Source organism: Hermetia illucens, chromosome 2, assembly GCF_905115235.1.
Source record: "Hermetia illucens chromosome 2, iHerIll2.2.curated.20191125, whole genome shotgun sequence".
Taxonomy (NCBI): domain Eukaryota; kingdom Metazoa; phylum Arthropoda; class Insecta; order Diptera; family Stratiomyidae; genus Hermetia; species Hermetia illucens.
The window spans coordinates 90,839,493-90,859,946 of NC_051850.1; the positions used below are offsets into that span (position 1 = coordinate 90,839,493).

Below are 20,454 nucleotides of genomic sequence, written 5' to 3' on the forward strand. Positions count from 1 at the left end.
ACAACTAAAAAGTCGACGAAACGAGTCAATTGACGATGCAAAATTTAATGTGCAAGAATTTGTCAAGGAGCAATCGCAAAAGCCAGCCTGTCCGCCGTGCAATATGTAACATAAGTATCAAATAACTTACAAAACGCCAATGGACGGAGAACACAAACTTTCACTTTTCATGAACCAGAAGGGGCCACTGACGATGACTTCTTTGGAATTTTCCAAAATATTTTCTACCATTTGTACCAAACTTAATTTGGCGTTCCCCCAACGATTTATTTTTGAAGGAAATGTACAAAGACTACATGAAAAGTATTATGTAATATCGACAATCGCTCATGACCAAAAAGTAAATAATTTTAGATTCTGCATGCGTTAAGAATATTTTGGAAGGGAGGTGTAAGAAAAAGCAATCCTCACATTTTTTTAAATTTAAAATATTAAACGGGAAATGCAAAACTAGAATCCTTGAAGTCAGTACAAATTACCCCAAATTTACCAGAGCTTTTCTTCTTCTGCAGAATATGATCATTGTCACAGAAAAATACCACATACATAACCTACATAAAAGGGAGGAATTCAAAGGATTGATGTTTATAGAGAACTTTGGAATTGGATTTAAATGGCATTCGCTTAACGGGAAAAATTTTAATTTTCAATAATCCTATTTGAGTAGATATTTATCCTTTTCAAGAAAATGTCAACCCCACGAGCAATCAAAATGTGTGGAATCCTAAATAGTAGGAAATGCTAATACAGTGATTATTAACCACTGCGAAAGCTTTCTAGTCTAGAATTTTTTCATAATGGCTAACCCAGAAGTCCATTTTATTCTCCTATTCCAATACGTCAGATATTGGCTAATGGAAAGAAATGTTGGCTGTCTTTAGTAACATCTTACTTCGAAGATAAAGGAATAGCAAACCAGGAAGTCATTTAATAGAAAAGTCGGCAAAATCCTTTTTTCTAGTGGTTATGATGTTATGCATCATGATTAATCCATTGTCAGTAGGAAGTAGACTGTAAAATGTAGTTTGGTGGTGGAACTTTCAAGAAAATCTTTTAAACATATTCCTTTGCACCTGTTAAGTTTATGCAATGTTTGTATCCCATTAATAAACAGCTCAATCTATAATGCCTGCTTATAGAAGGCTAGTTCTTACCACTTCGTTGTTTAGATTTCAAATTATGACTATGTCTAGAAAAAGTAGACAAATTAGTGGAAATGAGATACGAAGGAGCTCTCTGTAGAACAATAGAATTTACAGTTTCTTCTGGTTAGGTTGACGGACAGATATACATCTGCTTAATAATATTATAAATATAACAGACATTGTGCCGAGCTCTTTTTCCCAATCGTTAAAAAAACATTGCTACTGATTATGGTTCATAGTTAAGATAATGTGGCTTTCCATGCGAGTCTTTTCATAATTAAAAATGTCTTTCTTCATCTGCCAGAGAAGTAAAGATGCTTAAATTATTGGTTCCTATGCAGTTTTTATTATAATCAGCATCAAGTTTCCTGAAATTGATATTCAATCTAGGCCTGCCTTAGTTAGAAACTACAAACATCCTGGTTTCACGCCAAAGTCCACCAAATCGATATCCCCAAAAGTTGTTTGAAGTCCTAGCCTAAGTCATCACTTTATCTGAAACAAAGTCTGCAAGTCTTTTTTTCCCTCGTGTGGATATTGTCCCTAGACTTTCCGGGCTGGATCATCCTCGCCCATACAGATGAAGTGACTCGTCCACATCAACCTATTTAACCGGATTTTATCCTCAACTAGACGGTCTCAGTGGCGCTTATACATAAATTTCGTTGTTATAGGTTTTTTTGCTCGGGCGTGGCAAATAGGCCCCATACGCCGTCAAACAAATTGCGCAGCAGAGCGATGCTTTTTCCACACACTTTATAAAATTTTGTGCAAACATTAAGCAGTAATAACAGTAACATTATTAGTTCAGCTCTGGACGTGGAAGAACTTGAGACGAGAATTTGAGATATGTTGGTGTGTGAGCATTTATCAAAAATGTCCATTAGCCATTAAGATGCCCATGAAAATTCTCGCTCACAGCCTAAACAAACATATTTGCCCGGCTGTCAAAACTGACAGACAATTGCATCCCATCCACGTACCGGCCACCGATCAAATGTACACTATTCAGACGTAACTAACGGGCAAAACTGTACGTGGATGGTGAGCTTTAGTGAGAAGTTGGAATGTGTCCTCAGGTCCCACTGCATCACGACTCTTTACTACTTTACGATATCTGGTATCTGGGTTAACAAACTTTAAAATTTTAAACAGTAATTGCCGCCCAAACACTAAGAAAAATTCCGGTAAAGGTTGAATTTTTGACCCCATCTCCGGAGAGGAATGCAATGCTGACCACTTTGTCTCATACAGTGTCCTGTAGCCGTTACGGTCTTGAATGAACTGCTCTAACACACTTCAAGGCCCTGATCCAATATGGATTGTTGCGCCAACGATTATTATTATTATTATCCCCGGAGGGAGTGAGAAGTTAATGGCGAGGAGGACAGCGCGGGGGTGCGGAAGCAGTGGAGGGGCAGGGGAGCGGTCCCTCGCTGTAGCTCTCCTTTCATATCGCGACGATGATTACCCTAAATACATATAAGCTTATTTCGGATACGAAAATAGCCTCTTTTTGGGGGCCCCGTGACGAATAGTGACCGCTATGGATTTATAGCAAAGTAGAAAGGCGGGACCTTTTTGTTTCTTCTACATATCCTCTTTACCCTCTCCCTTTTCGGGGTGAGGTTGGAAAATCCAACTTTACAATGATTATATTAAAATACCCCCCATTTGAGCCATCATTAGTTTTAAAGATGGAGGAGCATGACCGCTGCGATTTTTCAACGAAATTTGAGAGAGACGATCTCCCGCCCCCTTCATACTCTCGTTTACCCATGCGAGGATAGGTTCAAAATTAAACTCAAACGTTTCCGCATGAATATAGCCCCATTTTGAGGAGTCATGGCCGAAGGCGAGGATTACCGCTGCCATCCTTTAACAGGATTAGAAAGAGGGAATCTTTCTCTTTCTTCTACATATCCTCCCCACGGGGTAGGGCTCAAACTTGACCACGATGATATCAACAACCCCACTTTGAGGAGCCATAACTTTTTGACCGCCACAAGTTTTCATCGGGAATGGAGTTGAAAATTTAATATTTAGCAAAAAAGCCGTCACCTAAAAAATATTATTCAACAAAGCGCAACTCCCCCACACACACTACAACGCGTTGCGGAAACGTCTCCGCTGCTTTTGTCTGGCCTCGGACATTGGTGAGGGTGAGTCTAGTCAGTGCTATCAATTTCGCCGGGATACTAAACTCTATTGGCGACCTTGATGTCAACACAAAGATGATGCAACTGATGGTCCTATTCCAAGAGTTTTTCCATCGCATACTGATTTGCCTGGAGTGAAACCTCTTCGGTATGGGGAACTGATATTCTGGGCGTATGGGGCTATCCTAGTAAGATAGTGGGGAATATATTATAGATGATACCTTGCAACGTGATACCTCTATTATTTCTGTACTGTATGATATCGTCCTTTTTTGGTTGTGTATAGGACAGATAATGCCTCGTCGTCCGTTAGGCATTGATTCACTGTCTCAAACCTTGAGCATCAGTTGATGGACCGCTTGATGTAGATATTTAACCATCGGTTCCGCCCGGCCGATGAATTGCACGCACTATTTATGCATATTGCATATTTTATAACTTTGATTAATTTGCTAATTTCATATTTTTTTCCATTTTTCGTACACTGGGGTGTGCATTCGATACTTCTATCCATCTGGAACAGTCGACCACATCCTCTAATTATATTTAAAATCAATGGACTACTCGCCTCGATTAAGATACTGGTTTCGTTATCCATCTAAAAAAAGATGCTTTTCTTGGCTGTTAAATCAGTCCCAATCCCGATGTGGCCGACCTGTGGGTTTTTTTTTATTTAATAGGAAACTCGTACTTATTACATTTTATACAACAGGTGAGTGTATCTGCAGATGGAATCTGAACATGCCTGTGTTTTGGAGTAAGGCGTTCAGTTTTTTTTCCTATCCTGTGATCTCAATATTAAGGTTTTGTCCGCCAGTTGAAGTTTTCTCTTCATGTGTCCTGTGCAGACTGCTGTCAATATATCTAAATAAAATTATTCATGGTTTTGAAACTTTAATTTCCAAATGACGTTATTAAGCAGATGCGCTTTTGCTTGGGGCTTTTGGGCGTAAGATCTGTCCGGTCTTATTTTTCGAACAACGTATTCTACTGGCAAAATGATAACATAAAGGTTCCGTCAGTCACTTTTCCATTCAGACCTGTGATATAGAGTCGGCCATCGTAACTTCATTTGAAATTTTGAATTAGGGCATGGGATTAGATGCACTCAATTGATTAACACCCGACTCATGTTCAACGAAATCTGATAAAAATAACATTAAATACGGAGTCGATAATTTATCTTTCGTTTAGAAAATTACCCGTAGTGAACTTGAATCATAATTTCTATTTGGTTTGTTTTTGCTCTCAAAAAATTTGGACCGGTATATATACATACATAGACTATGTAGTAGTCTCTCGTGAGATGCGACGGATGAACTGGTAAATTAAAGTTAAAATACTGGATATTCCATTTTCGGAAGTCCACCGACATCTCATTAGTGTGGAAGGCTTGATTTCAATCCTCTAATAGCATCTTAAATTCTTTTAATAGAATCATCACTCATCACTTTATTGGCTGACTTTTATTCTGTTCTTCTAAAATTAATTTATTCAAACTAGGATATCTTTTACTTACTTTCTCAACATCAACGACGAAGCCTCGCTCTTGTTAGAAACCGTTAATAAGCTCGTCTTATTTCATCTGCTTTAATATTTATATCAATTCTCCGTGGAGTATCCTCCAAATGTTTTCTTTTATTCGATTTATTATTTGATTTTCACTACGGATAACTTTTCCCTCCCTTGGCTATCGTTCGTTACTCTGCGTACTCTTTGTAACCCTCTATTTAAGTGTGTGCTATTAGGTTCTGGTCAACTGCCTGTTTGCATTTATCATCAAATAAGCTATTTCGTTCACGTCGAACTTTTTACTTACGTATTTGGTAATCACTGGGGCCAATTGTCACTCAGCCAATAAATATACATTTCAATTTGTAAAACGAATAACCCTTAACACAATTCAATTTTAATCCATATCAACTGACTGCTGCCACACACCTTCGGCTGCATCGAGTGCCGTCCTGTCTGAGTTCACGACTTTTTTACTCAGTTATGTAACTCTGCTCACTATGTCTGGCCGGAGGAGACGGCAGGAATATAGACTTCAAGCTTCGCCTTATATATACCAAATCTGCTCTCCTCCTGCTATCCTGAGTCCTAACAACACCATGTTGAGAATCTTTGCCCATCTGCGGCTGCTATGATACTAAGTACTTTTGAGCGTTTTATGCCATCGCTCCATCAGCCGATCAGTTTGTGGTGTAGAAGGTGAATTGAAACTGTAAATGGCTGCGCTTCGAATTAAGTACCCTGATCTGATGTTACATTTTCAGCGGTCAGCGCGAGAGGCGATCCATCATCTTTTGTAGATTACTGTGTTCACTTGATAGAGGTAAGCGGTCGAGTATGGCCAAGCGGGTATTGTGGAACCTTTCAAAAGCGCTTAGTTGTTTAGACTATCGCTAGTATCTCTAGTTCGTATGTAATGTAACTAGCTTTTCTTCCTCCCATTTAGTGGAGAAAGACCCTAAAGCATGCATGAACTATGAACTAAGTATTCCAACACTGCACTGATTTTCAACAGTAATAATGGAGAGATGAACACTTAGCCTACGATAATCGCCAAATACGGCTTTCTCCAAACTTCTTGACGAAAATGTGTATTGAACAGATCCGGAATTTGAAACACATTGTCGAATTCTTGCGCAACGCGAAATTTGTCTTCGTGGAAGTCTCTGAAACCGTTCTGTAGCCGGAGATTCCTGGTAAGCTATAATTCTTAATTCAAAAATCTCTAAGCAATCTTTGCAATATCCTTCAAATTTCCGACTTCCGACTTCCGTTCTTAAACAACTACATAGACCCACCAAAACATCCGCCTAAAGCATGCACTGCGGAAGAAGTTTCTAGCTTCTAAGAATGACGCCGACTTTACTGACTTCAAGGCTATGTGCTCCCCTGTAAAGTCTATGATTAAAAAAGCACATAAGCGTTTCTTGATGGGTGTTAAAGTATCCCTTACTGGCACTGATTTGAACCTATTTGGTCGCCCATTCGCTATTCCTGTAACCCTACCTATTCTCTCCCTATTTCCAATAATTTTGCTGACCTCCGCCAGCTCCCCACAGCAATCCTGATACCTACTCTGTTCACTTTCTCGACCACTGTGCCCTCTAAGCCTCTTCTACGTGCAGACTGCTCCCAATTTCTGGCCATTCCCCCTTTTACCCCTGAAACCAATGTCGGACCTGGCAACGATAGGCTTCTTAATCTCGTCCGCGTTAAGTGTACATATGCCTCCCTCTGTATGTAATCTTCAACAAAAACCGCGAAGAATGCTACTTTCTTTATCTTTAAAAACAGTCTTTATTACTCCTTTCTTCAAACGCCGACACCGAGGCCCCTAGCTGTGAACTACCGTCCTGTCTCTCCTGTTGCTACAAAACTCTGGCGAAGCATGTCAACGACTGGCTGACTGTGCCTTTCGCCTCATAGTGAAAGAAGAGTATGGTTTCGTGATCTACTTGTTCAAACTTTCGCGACTTTGCCGACTTCGTTGCTAAAAGTGAAAAATATCTGAAAGTTTTCCACTATTTCTAATATCTTAGCTTCTTTATTTCCAGACTGATCAAACAGGGTAATTAAAAAAATCAGTTAAATGCAGCTTATTTAAAATTGGCAATTAAAGTAAACTTTTTAAGAGTTTTCAAGGTGAATCTAATCTACTTCTGCTAAGCAGTAAACAAGGTGGTGTATTCCCTTCCGTGTTGCTGACCACAGAGAAGTCTTCGGGATTTGTAAGCCAAAATGAGTACCTTGAAACTACGGAAAACTATTCGCTTCCTACAACAATTTCAAATTCCAAATGATTTAATAATTCGTATTTGCCAATCTCAGAAAGCAGTTTACAAGTTTGAGTTAAAAAGTTTGAAATTATCGCAGGAGATATATTAGTAACTGGAATAATAAAAATTAAGTGAAATTTGGAGTTTACAGCTGAGATTAATAATCTGAAATCAGAAGATTTACAAAACACTGAACTGTGAACATATTAGTAACGCAAATGTGGTTAGAACATCATGAATCAAAGCTTTACGCATTAAATGAAATAAATCTAAAATACATACATATATCGGACACGATTAGGAGATAAGAATAATTGAAACGATTCATATAATCATATATATTACATATACACAATTAGCGAAGTATATTAATGAAAGTAGAAAACAATATATCAATTGTGCAAGTAAGCAAGGAAACTGAAGAAATATATATTTATTGTAACATATTTATTGATGAAATGAAAGAAAGTTGTCTTGTAGATAAACTGCTAACAGGCATATATGTATATACTCGTATGTTCCTTTAGCAGAATGTTCATTAGCGAAGTTGACGCATGTCCGTTTCGACAAAGATACATTCGAAGCGTAACCCTTAGAATTAAGAAACAATTGATTGCATTAGTGAAAACATGAAATATGAACTGATCGGAGACGACATTATTTTATAAAATTGGTAAAATTATTAACTTGATATTTATTCTTTATTTTTTTTCTTTTGGAAACAACTTGCACAGAAATAATTTAATACTGCACTGTCACCTTAGTTTAGTTACTTGAGAAAATTCGTATTACCAAAAGAATGTTTCTCTTTAATCGAATGTAGATTCTTTTGAAAATTCCTTGACGAAATAAATTACAACTCTCAAACTTTGGAAAGTGACATAAAACTGTAATTTATAAGTATCTACGCAAGAGCACATTTTCACCTATGCTCATTTACAAATGAGGCTCCCCTAACTCAAGCTACTATGATATGATATTTTGGAACTGAATTATAACTGCTATATTATATGTCGCTGCGCCCCACTTGAACTTACTCTATGAACTTCTTATAATTATGATTGCAAAACACCTATAAATAGTTCTATATTTATAATCAGTGCTTCGCAAAAATGAGCTCTATCTTGACAATTCGTCACAATGAAATTTCACAAATAGAGATAGAGCCATTATTACCACTATTGGAATCCATCTCTTTGAAAGCTAGGCATAAATAACTTCGTGCACTCTCTTGTTGTGTAATCCATGACATCAAATCTGCGGTTTCATTGAATTGGAGCGGAGTAGATTGCTCTATAGAACCCCCAGTTTCAAGCTTGTGATATTCTTTTCCCTTCAATAAGAGGATTTTTCACAAAAAAATTATGTCAACATTACTTTGATAATAGCACCCACTAACGTGGACTTCATCGTGCAATTGTCCGCTTATGTAACATTGATTGAATTTGCAAATCAAGTATTTACGATTGAGAGGGTTTTTGCTATTGAAAATAATAAATATATTCAAAATAACTTATGGTTTCACCTTATAAACAGCAGTTGATGAGGGCTTAGATATTTAGAAGACGAAAGATTTCCAGTAAACGGTAAAATTTCGCTCAGAAGACAGTTGGAAGGAATATTCAGTATTAAAAGAAATGAAATCTGTAGTTAAAATGAATTATTTCGAATATTCGCAATATAAGTTTCACCATTGTATATAAAAATGTATTTTAATTAGAAGTACAATAAGTTACCATTTAGTACCAGAAAATACACAAGTCATGCATATACATATGTACACGAAAAATAAAACCTTGCATACATATATACTGATTATTAGTTGAGTCAAGAGATGAAGACAAAATGATTCTTTGTAATAAAATTATCATCATAAATGCTATAGAGACAATATATTGGTAAATAAATTGAAAAACGCAATTGAAGCCAATTCACGGAGTTTTTATTTCAGAAATATACTCTATTATTGTTCTTGAGTTTTTTGAATCCGTCTTTAACAGCTCCAATTCAGCATTGCTAGTCCAAATGTAGTTTAGGTCCTGGGATACACAAGGTTCAAGGCAAGACCTGGGAAACCCTCCTTGAACGAATACCAACAGTTCTGCTATCAAATCCTTTCTCTACGTGGTGATCGCTGGGAATCCCTTTGTGACGAAAAATTTCAGCCGAAGAAGGATTCAGGCATACTACCCACACCTAAAAACGAAAATATCTATGCCAATTAATTTATAATGAACTTAGTTAGTTTTATATAGTTGCCTTTCACCCCTTGGTGGGATATATAATAACATGTGAACCACACCTACGCGCCATCGTTTACTGTTACCTGAAATGCCCTTCCAGAGCTCCACGGCATGCCGAGACCCTCGTACTCCTCTGCTTCTGTTCCGCGCCAAGTGCTCTTGGGGTGACCCACTCGTCGACCGTCTTGGGAGAGTGCACAAGATTTGTATGAAGACCACAATGCAATTGCCGCCCCTCCTTAATGAGTGGCCTACCCACTGAAACTTCCGTCTTCCGATCACAATATGTATAAATGGCAGACCTGTGCACCAACCAGGTTCTTCATTTGAGATAGTTTCAGGTCAACGCACCTCGATGATACGACGCAGACAGGTATTGACGAAAGCTTGGAGCTCTTGGATCACAGTAGAATTCACTTTCCATGTGCTACTCCCGTATAGAAACACAGGAAGAACGCTAGTACAGAAGAAGTGTTGAGATAATTGCATTAGATCATGCAGCTAAAGCGGATCTAACGCTGTTAATGCGTCGACTGAAACTACGCTTCCTAGATATACAAATTGATCGATTCCTTCGACGCGCTGCCCATTAATGCACATAGGAAGAGTTCGATGACCCGTCAGACTGACAATCTTAGTTTTATTAACGTTTGTCTTCAGTCCAATCCTATTTGCTTCTCTTTAAAAATCAGAGCCATTTGGCTAAGGTCCATGTCCCGGTGAGAGAGTAAACAGATGTTATCAGCGTAGTCGAGATGTTTTAGCACAGGCTTCATCGTCCATTGAATTCCTCTACGTCCTTTGGACAAGGCAGTGTGAAGCACCTCACCGATAACAAAAAGAAATAATATCCGTGGCGGGATGTAAACTCCGCTTTGGAAATCAAAATCCTCTGAGATGTCATCTCGGCGCGACATGTGACATTTTGCGCATATGAAGGCGCACTGACAATAGCCATTCATTTCTCCGGAAGGTCGCTCCTGTGCAAAGCACTCGAGATGCACTCCCTGTCCACGCTATCGAAAACCTTCTCGAAATCAATGAAAAATAGATGCAGCGAATATCTGAACTTAGCGTGCTATTCCAAAATGAGAGGCATTAATGTGTTCAATGGAGGAAGATCCTGAGCGCAAACCAGCCTCCTCTCTGCCAATCAAATATTCGAGACATTCTTTGATACGTTTCAGAATTATTTTAGTCATTATCTTTGCGACGGCCATTGTGACACTCAAAACTAGCGCCGACAAATCTTGATGATCACCCTCTTACTCTATTCTCCAGGAAACGGCTAGGATTCCCAAGATTTATGCAGCAGACCTGCAGTAATTACAGATGGGATAAATAACTCTGTGGGAAGACGGTCAACTCCACCAGCTCAACTCCGTTTTAATGCATTGATGATCGAAATTATTTCTCCTCCGCTTGGAGGAACAATCTCTATCCGCATATAATGGTGACTAGCCATTTCATCTACAAGAGAAAGAAGTCACCGCATTTAACACGGTTAAGAACCTTGGTGAAGTGATCTTTCCACCTCTTCAATTGTTCATTATCGTGGATGATAAGTGCGCAACCACATACAAACTCTTTCGTGATGCGGTACACGTCATTGTGGTCATTGCAATATACGTCGTCTTCCGTTTCCCTGACCAATGCTACAGCAAATTGTTTCTTGCTTACACTATGCTGAACTTTCGGGATTTCGCCATCACTCGCGGTCAATCAAGCCTTCAACCCCTTCTGTTCATCCGCATCTGACTCCGCAGCAGCCAGATCTTCTGACGCGCGTTACCATTGTGGTCGCCAAGACCGTGCTTCTCCATTACATGTCCGAGCAAGGCGTTGTCAGATCCCACCTTGGTATTCAGATCACCCATCACGATCACAATGTCACCTTTGGGAAAGCTCCCCTGAACTGCGTTTAATTGTTCGTAGAAATCATCCTTCTTCACTACATCGGTTGCCTCCGGTCTCCGTTGGTATGTAGTATTATACAATTGAGATGATCCTTAATCTGACCGGAATCTTCCTGTTAGTAGGCTATCAAAAATCCGCTCACAGATCAAGAAAACGCGGCTGGCGGTCTGCTACCACTTATATGCATATAGCATCATAAATTTTCATTCAACATTTTAATGCAAAATCACAGAAACCAGGAATAAGCAAAAATTCACTCCAAACGAATAATCCGAGAGACCAAGGAATCAGCAAAATTTTGCTAATGATGTTACTTTCTTCCTGAAATTATTTATTAGGGGTAGACTAGAAGTAGACATGAGTTGAAAGTTAAAGGCAGTATTCAAATGGCATGGACGCGGAAAGGAATATTTAAGTAATGGCACCGACATCAAAACAAGCTCCTTTTGCAATGCGTCACCTAATAATAAAGCTACATGAAGAGGGTAAAGCTGTCCGACACATCGGAAAAGTTGTTGGTCGAAGCCAATTCATTGCTTAAAACGTTATAAAGAAAATTTTCAAATTCAAAGTAAGAGCAGAGCTGGTCAGGGGAAAAACTCGACGATCGTCGTGAGCGGCATATTCTGAAATGAATTGAAAAATATAGTCCGAACCGATTTGGAGAGGGATGTTTTTGCCGAAACCTGACCTGGTAGATTAGCGGGAAAAAATTAATATATAACGGGGGGAAAAAGATATCGCGGCTTTAGTTATTTCAAGAATATTTGAGCAAAGGTACTTACTTTTGGAAAACGGTAGATATATTATTTTATTGGATTATGAGAGTCCTAAATCCGCATCTAGTTGATGTCGGACTGGACCAATTGGAAAGAAACTTTCTTCCACATCAACTCATCAGACGCTGCCTCGGGATTGCCCTGGGCCTGGGATTAATGTGACCGAAAGTAGCAACAGGTGGTAAGTGCTCCTTCAAGCATAATCGCAAATACGGCGTGAGTGTAAATTGTATCCAAAAGAGTATTCAGACTCAAACTAGGCCGAACCGAAGCTATTATGTTTGTTATAGGGATATTTAAAAAAATATGTTACGTCACGTTATCTAAGAGATAAATTTTGGAAAAAATTTACAATTCAAAAAATAAAAAAAACAACATCATGAATGACTCTTTATCTCCTCTGTAGCTAGCTGTATGTACTTTGAATATACTCCATATTCAATTCGATGCAGTAATAACATTCGTCTTCTTAGGGAATAGTAAGTTGATGCGAAGGAAGCAATCCTGACCTGCTATAACTTTGTTAATAATAGCAGGATTTCCTCTCGTTAAAACGTGAGTTATGGACCTAGGATGAACTGCGCAGGGAATTCTAAAAATATAGTATTATAATATTCTATTATTGACTTTATTTGAAGTGAGGTAGAAGTAGATGTCACGCGCATGAACTACCATATTTTTTCAGATTTTTAGAGTGAGCAGTCTCAAAGAACAGGCCCTTGCTCGCGGCTTTGCAAGATAGGCGGAACTTCATTCGCCTTTTCCACGGTCAATCTGATAAGAAAATGCACTCTTTTTTATCTATTACTAGCTGACCCGGCAGACTTCGAACTGCCTCAATCGATTTGTCAGCTCGAACGATAATATTATGGCTATCAGATGACATCCGATCCAATGCTATTTTGAACATCTTTACTATCATAAATTGTTATTCTGATGCAGAAACATTTGTAATTCAAGGACAATGGTTCTCTTCACTGTTGGATTGTGAGCACAACGATTATCAACTTCCGCCCATAAAATAAATTTGTAAAAATTGATAATCTACATCAGGTACTGGTAACAGTGTCCCCAATGAGTGGTAAATTTGTCTTTGTACCTGTAATTTTTAAAAATTTGTCGATTAATTATTTCCGATACATACATTTTAGTACATATTGAATATTATAAAAAAATATTATATACCAGAACCTTGAAAGTGGGCATGAAATTGCCGTGTATAATATGTGTAGCGCCAAATGATATCATCTGGAAACAGCTGTTATATTTGAATGTTGACCAAGAGGTGCTTAGAATCATTTCCAATCCCAGAAACTAAAGATCGTAAAGGATCTGGTGGTGGGAGCAATTGTGGCAATTTTACTTTGCCTCCAGCACAACATAATCCAGTAGATTCATGAGTGTATTTTAACGCCTTACAATATTTACAAATTATTTTCATTTCCCCAATTGTTACCGATTTGTCAGCACTATAATCAATTGCCGGATCATAGTGCAATGAAGCTCGTTCAAGAATCACAGGAGCATTCTGTCTGCGGATTCGATCAATTTCATTATGTCGTGATTGCTGCTGTTGTGTTTGATGTGCACGAACTCGTTGCATTCTAAGCCTATCTACTTCATTATCACTCACTAAATAACGCAATTCTGACATAGCAATACGACTATTTTCTTGCTCTGTCTCTCTCTGGTCATTAGTGCGGTTAGAACATGACCTAAGTCAGGTTGTCTTCTCCTCGGCATCCTAAAATGTAAATAATCAAAGTGAGAAAATTTTTCGCTCACTTAGCAGTAAAGTGTCACATTCGCAAAATATCAAAAAAAGCACATTTTACTGGAATGTCACTATCACAAAGGATCGCCAAAGTAAGGAAAGTTCTCGCGCACTCATAGATATCGTAACACAATATCGTAATACTTCTTTCCGTGTTCTAAAGTGCAAGAGGATGGATTGACATATTAGTTGGTTGTCAAATCTAATGTCAAATATTATCGTTGCATTCAGAAATTTAATTTGTAACAAAACTTAATATCTAGTCTAGGTCTAGGTCTTGGTCTTGAAATATTTATGGAAATTCAGAGAAGGTTTAAACGATGAGAAATAAAAATACTAAAAACAGAAATTCTATTTTCCAATACAACATGTTCTGAGCTGTGAAACATTTGATGTCTTTTGTCTTTTTAGGATTAAAAGATTGTCACTTGGTTGTAATATGAGGTCCGATGAACATAGTGAGTGATTGAACTTTATGGAATATCAATAAAGTTCAAATTGACTCTAAATTTTATTTAGAAAAAAACGTTTATATAGGAAGAAGAAAAGTGCTGTTTTTAGGGTTTTACCGTCAATTATTCGAATTTTTCTCACCTTTTAAACCTTCCCTAGACCTCCACGGACATTTTAAAACCAAGATAAGATAAATCCGTTCAGGCGTTCTCGAGTTTTGCGAGACTAACGAACAGCAATTGATTTTTATATATAAAAAGAGAGAGAAGATAACACCCCCTTGCTTTCCGAACATTCATTTACATGGAACATCTAACATGGAAAATAATTTTTCATTGAAACATCTCCCAATTTTTTTTTTAATGATTTTCGAATGGTGCAAGCAAAAATTGACCAGGCAAATCGTTTGTAATCCTCATAAGCTTGACCATGTTACCTGTTCCTCATATTACCTATTATTGGATACAGGAAAAGCGGTTGCCTTCTGTTGAGGGAAATGGACATGTCGCTTGTAATGCAATGCAAACTGTTGTAGTGTTTTCTTTACTGACTTGGAATTTGAAGTTCAAGGTCAGGGTGGGCAAAAATGAAAATTAGCGGGATGGGGACAGAAAGAAGAGGTATGTTGTCGTGGCTGCACGAAGTGCAGGAAGTAAGCTTCCTTCATATTGTTAAATTTTTCATTAAAAATTCTCGCTATCTATGGAAATTTTTTGATGATTTGAAGTCGAGATAACTTTCATTTTTACAATATTAGCACGAAAAGAGATTATTGCAGTTGGGTCGATTGTACCTATTCAGTGCCACCTATTGCATTAGCCATTCTTAAAATATTTGTGACAGACAATTTGTATAGGGAAGTACGCACAAATAGAGCTAAAAAGAGGAGTCCGTGGACCACAAGAGACATTATTGCCCTGATTTTGACTCAGGTACTCTTTCCAGGGTGAATCGACTGGTATCTGACATCAAATCACGATACAAATTCCACTGCCAGCAGTGAGATTTGAACCGTGACCTTCAGTAAAACAGCCTTATATTATAACTTATTTAATTTTTGTTTTAGAGAGAAAAATTATACAATTACATTACCACATTTATGGCGAATAAACTGCCATTCACCTTCGCATTAACGATGTTCTTTTTGTTCTCGAAGACTTAGCAAATTTTCGGAGTGCCTTGCACCGTGCCAAAATCTCTAATTGCACAGATTTGGACTCCAAATTGTCGTTCTTACCTGAATTTCACTTCTAACATGGAGCTGCTGCCTCCGCCAGCCCGTTTCCAATAGACAGTGCAACCGGCATCTGCTAGTAGGCCCTTTCTAAGATACCAAACACTTGCTCTCAAGACAACTTCAAAGTCCGATAATCGCAGATGGAATGACGTCCCGGTACCGGAACAACTGTTCCTCAAATCAGCCGGTTTCCAGTTCTGCTAATTTTTGCAGCAAAACTGCATCCTCATTCGCCCCAAAAAGACCAACGATGTTCCCATTTGACCCATCATGTAGCATTCAACATTGTTATTATATACAAAATGGCAATTTGAACATAAATATATAAATGAATTTAAGAAATTTTACTTGTTACTTACTATGTTTGTTTATAGGATGAAGAATCAAAAAATGACACTATTGAGGAATTTTGATTGATTATGTTATATTTTATTTTTTTTATGTTTATTTTAGCTTGTATGTTGATCTTAGAGCGCCCATGCTGCTATCAAAAACTGGAAACAAGCTTCCCATAATGGCGAATGGCGCAACCTTAATGCTGCTAGAGACATCAAACTTTTCTTATCAGAACTAAATAAATACACTTTAGTGTCTATCCCATTGAAAAGCGGAAGATTTGCAGAAGTATTGTGAACATTCTGACTGCCCACGATTTACTAGCGGTTGCTCTGTCATAAAGATGCAGAATCCATGGAATATTTTCTCTGTGAGTACCCGCCTATGGACGCATCAGGCATCAGTTTATTGGTGCTAATTTGTTACAACTACTGGGGGTAGCATTGCATTCACTAACAGAAATCGAGTAAAATGGGCCACCAGTCTCTAAGTGCTCCGTGGTCTTGTCGTTTTCGTTGGTCTGGAAAAAGTTTGGAAATACAGCTGCGAATATTGATATCTTCATGCTGCCAGGAGCACAAGGAAGCCAAGACCTCGTCAAAACTTATTTGTGTTTTGTCATCGGGATACTATGGCCTCAAATAAATTCATAGACGTTTAGGCCAAATACCCATAAACGCTTTGATCAGAAAACGGAAATATCAGGAAAAAAATATTTTAGCTAACCGTCAACGACAGTTGATGCGCTGTGCTCCAAATGATATAGATTAGAAAAGTAATAGGCGGTTAATGGTACCATTTTCAGTTATTTACAAATAGAACAGACGAAAACAAGGCTTTTCACAAAGGAAATACGCAAAACCTTTCATACCTGAAGCATCCATTTTCCAGTTTCTCAACTTATTTTACCTGTAGCAGGTTTCTTCCTTAGTGCTGCTCTTAGTAATTCCACAACATGAGAGAAAACATATTATGGTAAATGCGATAAAATGTGCTTAACTAACTCAGAAGCATGTGTTTTTTTATGGTTTTGTGTAAAACAAAACCAGACTAAATTGCTCACTGTTTGTCTATCTACCTGTCCGTCAGCCAGTCTTCTTTTTGTGTTTTTTTACGGAGGCAGAAATGCTCAGACAGAGACCTGGACACACCAGTATCACCACTGTGGTCTCTTTTTTGTATTCACGGTGTCCGTTACAGCCCTTTTCTCGCTTCCTCTGCCTTTTCGTAATTTACTCTGAATAAATCCGATCAACTCAAATGTTGATCGCAACTCAATCCTCTCGACATTCTAATATTCTCCACATCAGATTTTTTGCTACTATTACCTTCTTTAGAGTTTCCTCTAAGTTCCTCCTTTCTTCCACGAATCTTGGTCAGTGAAAGAATACGTACTCGCACATAGTTTAAACCTATAGAGATACTGAAGATATCCTCCACCCTCTATAAGAAGCTGAAAATATTTTAATTGATTCCACCTTGCCGTAATTTCAGCCACGCCTTGATGGCAGGAGTCAGCTTGTATGTCAATTGGCAACTTCCTGAGCGTTTCCAACGCTCTTGCCAAATACATTCGTACTTTTCTCAGAAACGGTTACTGCTATATGTACGAAATCTGGAAGGATGATGCGTTTAAGAATGAGGGAGGGAAGATGGGTCTTCATACATACAAAAGGGGGATGTACAATTCTTTCTCATTTGATTACTACTTTTCAATGTTGCAGTAGTTCTGACATTTAATGCAAATGGGGAGGAGAGTGAGGGGGGCTGAAAAAAAGATCATTTCTTTCACGGATCCATTCTTAGAAGCCAACCAACCGAAAAATCAGAAAAAATGTCGAAGCTGCCTGCACGGTGTCTAGACTCTAAAACAATCTCGATAACGATATCCACCCAAATAAGGCTAATAATAGTACATGTATTACTACCTTTGTTTAAACTGACTGCGAAATTATCATAATCTTAATATAATACAATTTGATAATATAAAGGATGAGATTACCAAGTTTGGTGGAAATCACACTATCATTAGCAGTTATAATAGGTCAAAGGTGTTGCTTTTGTGCAAATTAATTGCAACCCAAGACTTTAAATTGAACAATCCCACTAAACTGAATAATGTAATCATTGGTGCGACAAGCAAATTGGATCTAGGTCTTGCAGTGTCTTAGAGCACTTCATTCAAGACCGAGAGCGGTACACTACAAGATTGCAGTACCCTGTAGGATGCACCCGCCCGTGATTATTACCCTGATTTAATTCAGGTACTCATTGACAGCTGAGTGGAATATTATCCCATATCCAGTCACAATGCGAATCCCATTGCCACCAATTAGATTTACTACTGAGCCCGTCGGACACTAAACTCAATACTCTGATATAATAGATACATTTACATTACAAATGCCCACTAAAATATTCATATATAAAAAATAAACAAAACCTTTCAAATCTTAAGCGCCGAGCTTCTGGCTTGGGACTTGTTTTTATTTTCTAAAGTTATGTGTGCTAGATTGCTTACTTACAAACGTTTAATTTAAAATATTCCAGTGCGTTTCACAACCGATCACACAGTTAGTGGATAATTCAAGTAAAAAATATTTCACGATCAGAAATAAAGCTTGCATCAAATAAATGATTTTCAATCTCATTCCAAAAATTCGACTTTGGCCTAATATTATTTCAGTATTTATCTACAGTGCCCCCTACTTAATACTGGTGTAAAATCACATTACCCTGTACCTCGTTGTTGCTCGCAGATCAAACTTATACCGAAAAATAAACTTCAAGAGGGGGTTCCCCGAGAATTTTTTACAAATAGTCCAAAAAGCGCTCCGATTCCTTTCATACGCATCATGTGTAGTTGGACAAATCAATATAAGTGACCTTATCTGTCCATTGTCCTGCGATTTCCGTGATATCGGGCCCTGGTGATATCATGATTTGCGGAACGAAAGAACGATATCTTGAATACTTCTATACGTCCCAGAACCAAATGCGAAAAGGCCCAATAGAATTATAAAACTACACTTTAAAATGACATGATAAAACCTTCCATAATTATTCGGGTATGATACGCAAATTTCAATTATTGCTGGGAAAAGCAAACCCAGAATTGACAGGCAGAGTGCCCCCAAAAGCGAAATAAAAAGTCCAAGCCGCGGTATTAAAATAGCGAGTGAAACTGAAATGAGAAAAATAAGAGCAAGGTTAGGAACAATACATGTACATTTTCTGAAACAAAGGAATATCAGTAACTACCATTCACACTCTACATAATTCTATGGCGGACCGAAGATAAGAATAGTCACCCCTTCGACATCAAACTCAGCAGTTTTTTTTAGATATATGGAATGATAGCCGGATTGATTTGAGTTTGAATAATCACCACTGGCATAAAATCAAACGCGTTGGGAAGATTATTTCCTTTATTGGCTAACAATTTGGTAGAAAAAAAAACACAAAAAAAATTTCGGTGGTTAGTTGGTTTCCGAAATGCGGCTTTTTCTTTTTCTCTAGTCTGAAATACAGTATTTGTTTTTTCACTAAATTTTCAACCAGTAAAATCTCATTATTTTGAACTGATTCTCCCTCAACGCTTGATATTGGGGACGAATATTATTTACACGTTATTGAAAGCATGATAATATAATAAACCGAAAAATATTATCTAATCAAAATATTATTATCCTAGCAAACACGGTTCCAATTTCTTTTTTTTGGAAATTTTTTTTAACATTTCTTGTCTCTCTTAACTTCAAGCCCGATTGTATTTGCCAATTCTAGGTACTGAGTTCTTGTCAGCAACATGACCATACCATGGAACACTCTCCCTCGCAATTTTTTCATTATCGCTGCAATCCCATATCGATCGTGGATGTCCTCATTTTGAATGTGATCATGGCTTGTTACGCCACGGATCCAATCTTCGCCTTCATTACCGCAAGAAGGCATTCATTATCTTCAGTAGTCAGCCAGCGCTTAAAACCATAAAGGACGACCGGAGAAACCGCACTACACTAGATTTTGGAATCAAAACGATCGTTGATAAGTGTCGATTGAAATGAACGCTTGATGTGGAATAACACTTGATTCAAGTTGCGCGTACAAAACGCGTGAGGCAGTTAACCATTGTCCCACCTGCATGGCCTAAATTTATTTTCCTCCCAAGCTCTAAACTCTAGTTGATCGAATTTAGAATCCTTAGGTTCACAATTCTTTGTTGTTGGTTATTTTCATGCCAAATTTCCACGCTGATGTTCACGATAAACAAAGGCAGAAGATGTATCCATGGAGGCACACCAATATAGAAGCCCGTAGATATCAACAAAATCTAGGCATAATTTACTTTGCGGCTTCCGAAAACACTAATTCCTTGACTCTGACAGAAACTACAACTGATATTCTATCATCATATAAAAACAAGAAGATAAGTTACAAACGACAAGAATGACTGGACTAAATAAATTAGAAAGATCCATCCGACAACGACAACGCACTTTCTTACCTAAATGAGTTCATAATTGGACATGCCAAAATAACATCCCCTCCACCAAAATTGGCATCCGGGAAGGATCGTACTCACAAATTTCTCCCAACACCCCAAATATTCTGAGGTTAATA

The 20,454-nt window shown here is 37.9% G+C and overlaps 2 protein-coding genes across 5 annotated transcripts in view; one reads left to right on the forward strand and one right to left on the reverse strand.

Moving 5' to 3' along the window:
* LOC119649072 (ras-related protein Rab-37-like) overlaps window positions 1–7,684 on the forward strand; it is a 201,512-nt gene extending 193,828 nt beyond the window's left edge. For all 3 annotated transcript variants that reach the window (XM_038051065.1, XM_038051067.1, XM_038051066.1), the window contains one exon: window positions 1–7,684. In XM_038051065.1, the coding sequence (XP_037906993.1) occupies window positions 1–109 (109 nt within the window). In that variant the 3' untranslated portion in view covers window positions 110–7,684.
* LOC119649071 (proton-coupled amino acid transporter-like protein CG1139) overlaps window positions 7,521–20,454 on the reverse strand; it is a 23,326-nt gene continuing 10,392 nt past the window's right edge. Inside the window, exon 9 of one of the 2 annotated variants that reach the window (XM_038051064.1) lies at window positions 7,521–7,683. In XM_038051064.1, coding sequence (XP_037906992.1) covers window positions 7,631–7,683 — 53 coding nt within the window. In that variant the 3' untranslated portion in view covers window positions 7,521–7,630. Of the gene's footprint in view, window positions 7,684–18,294; window positions 19,016–20,454 lie in introns of those variants that run through there. The other variant, XM_038051063.1, reaches the window with a different exon arrangement.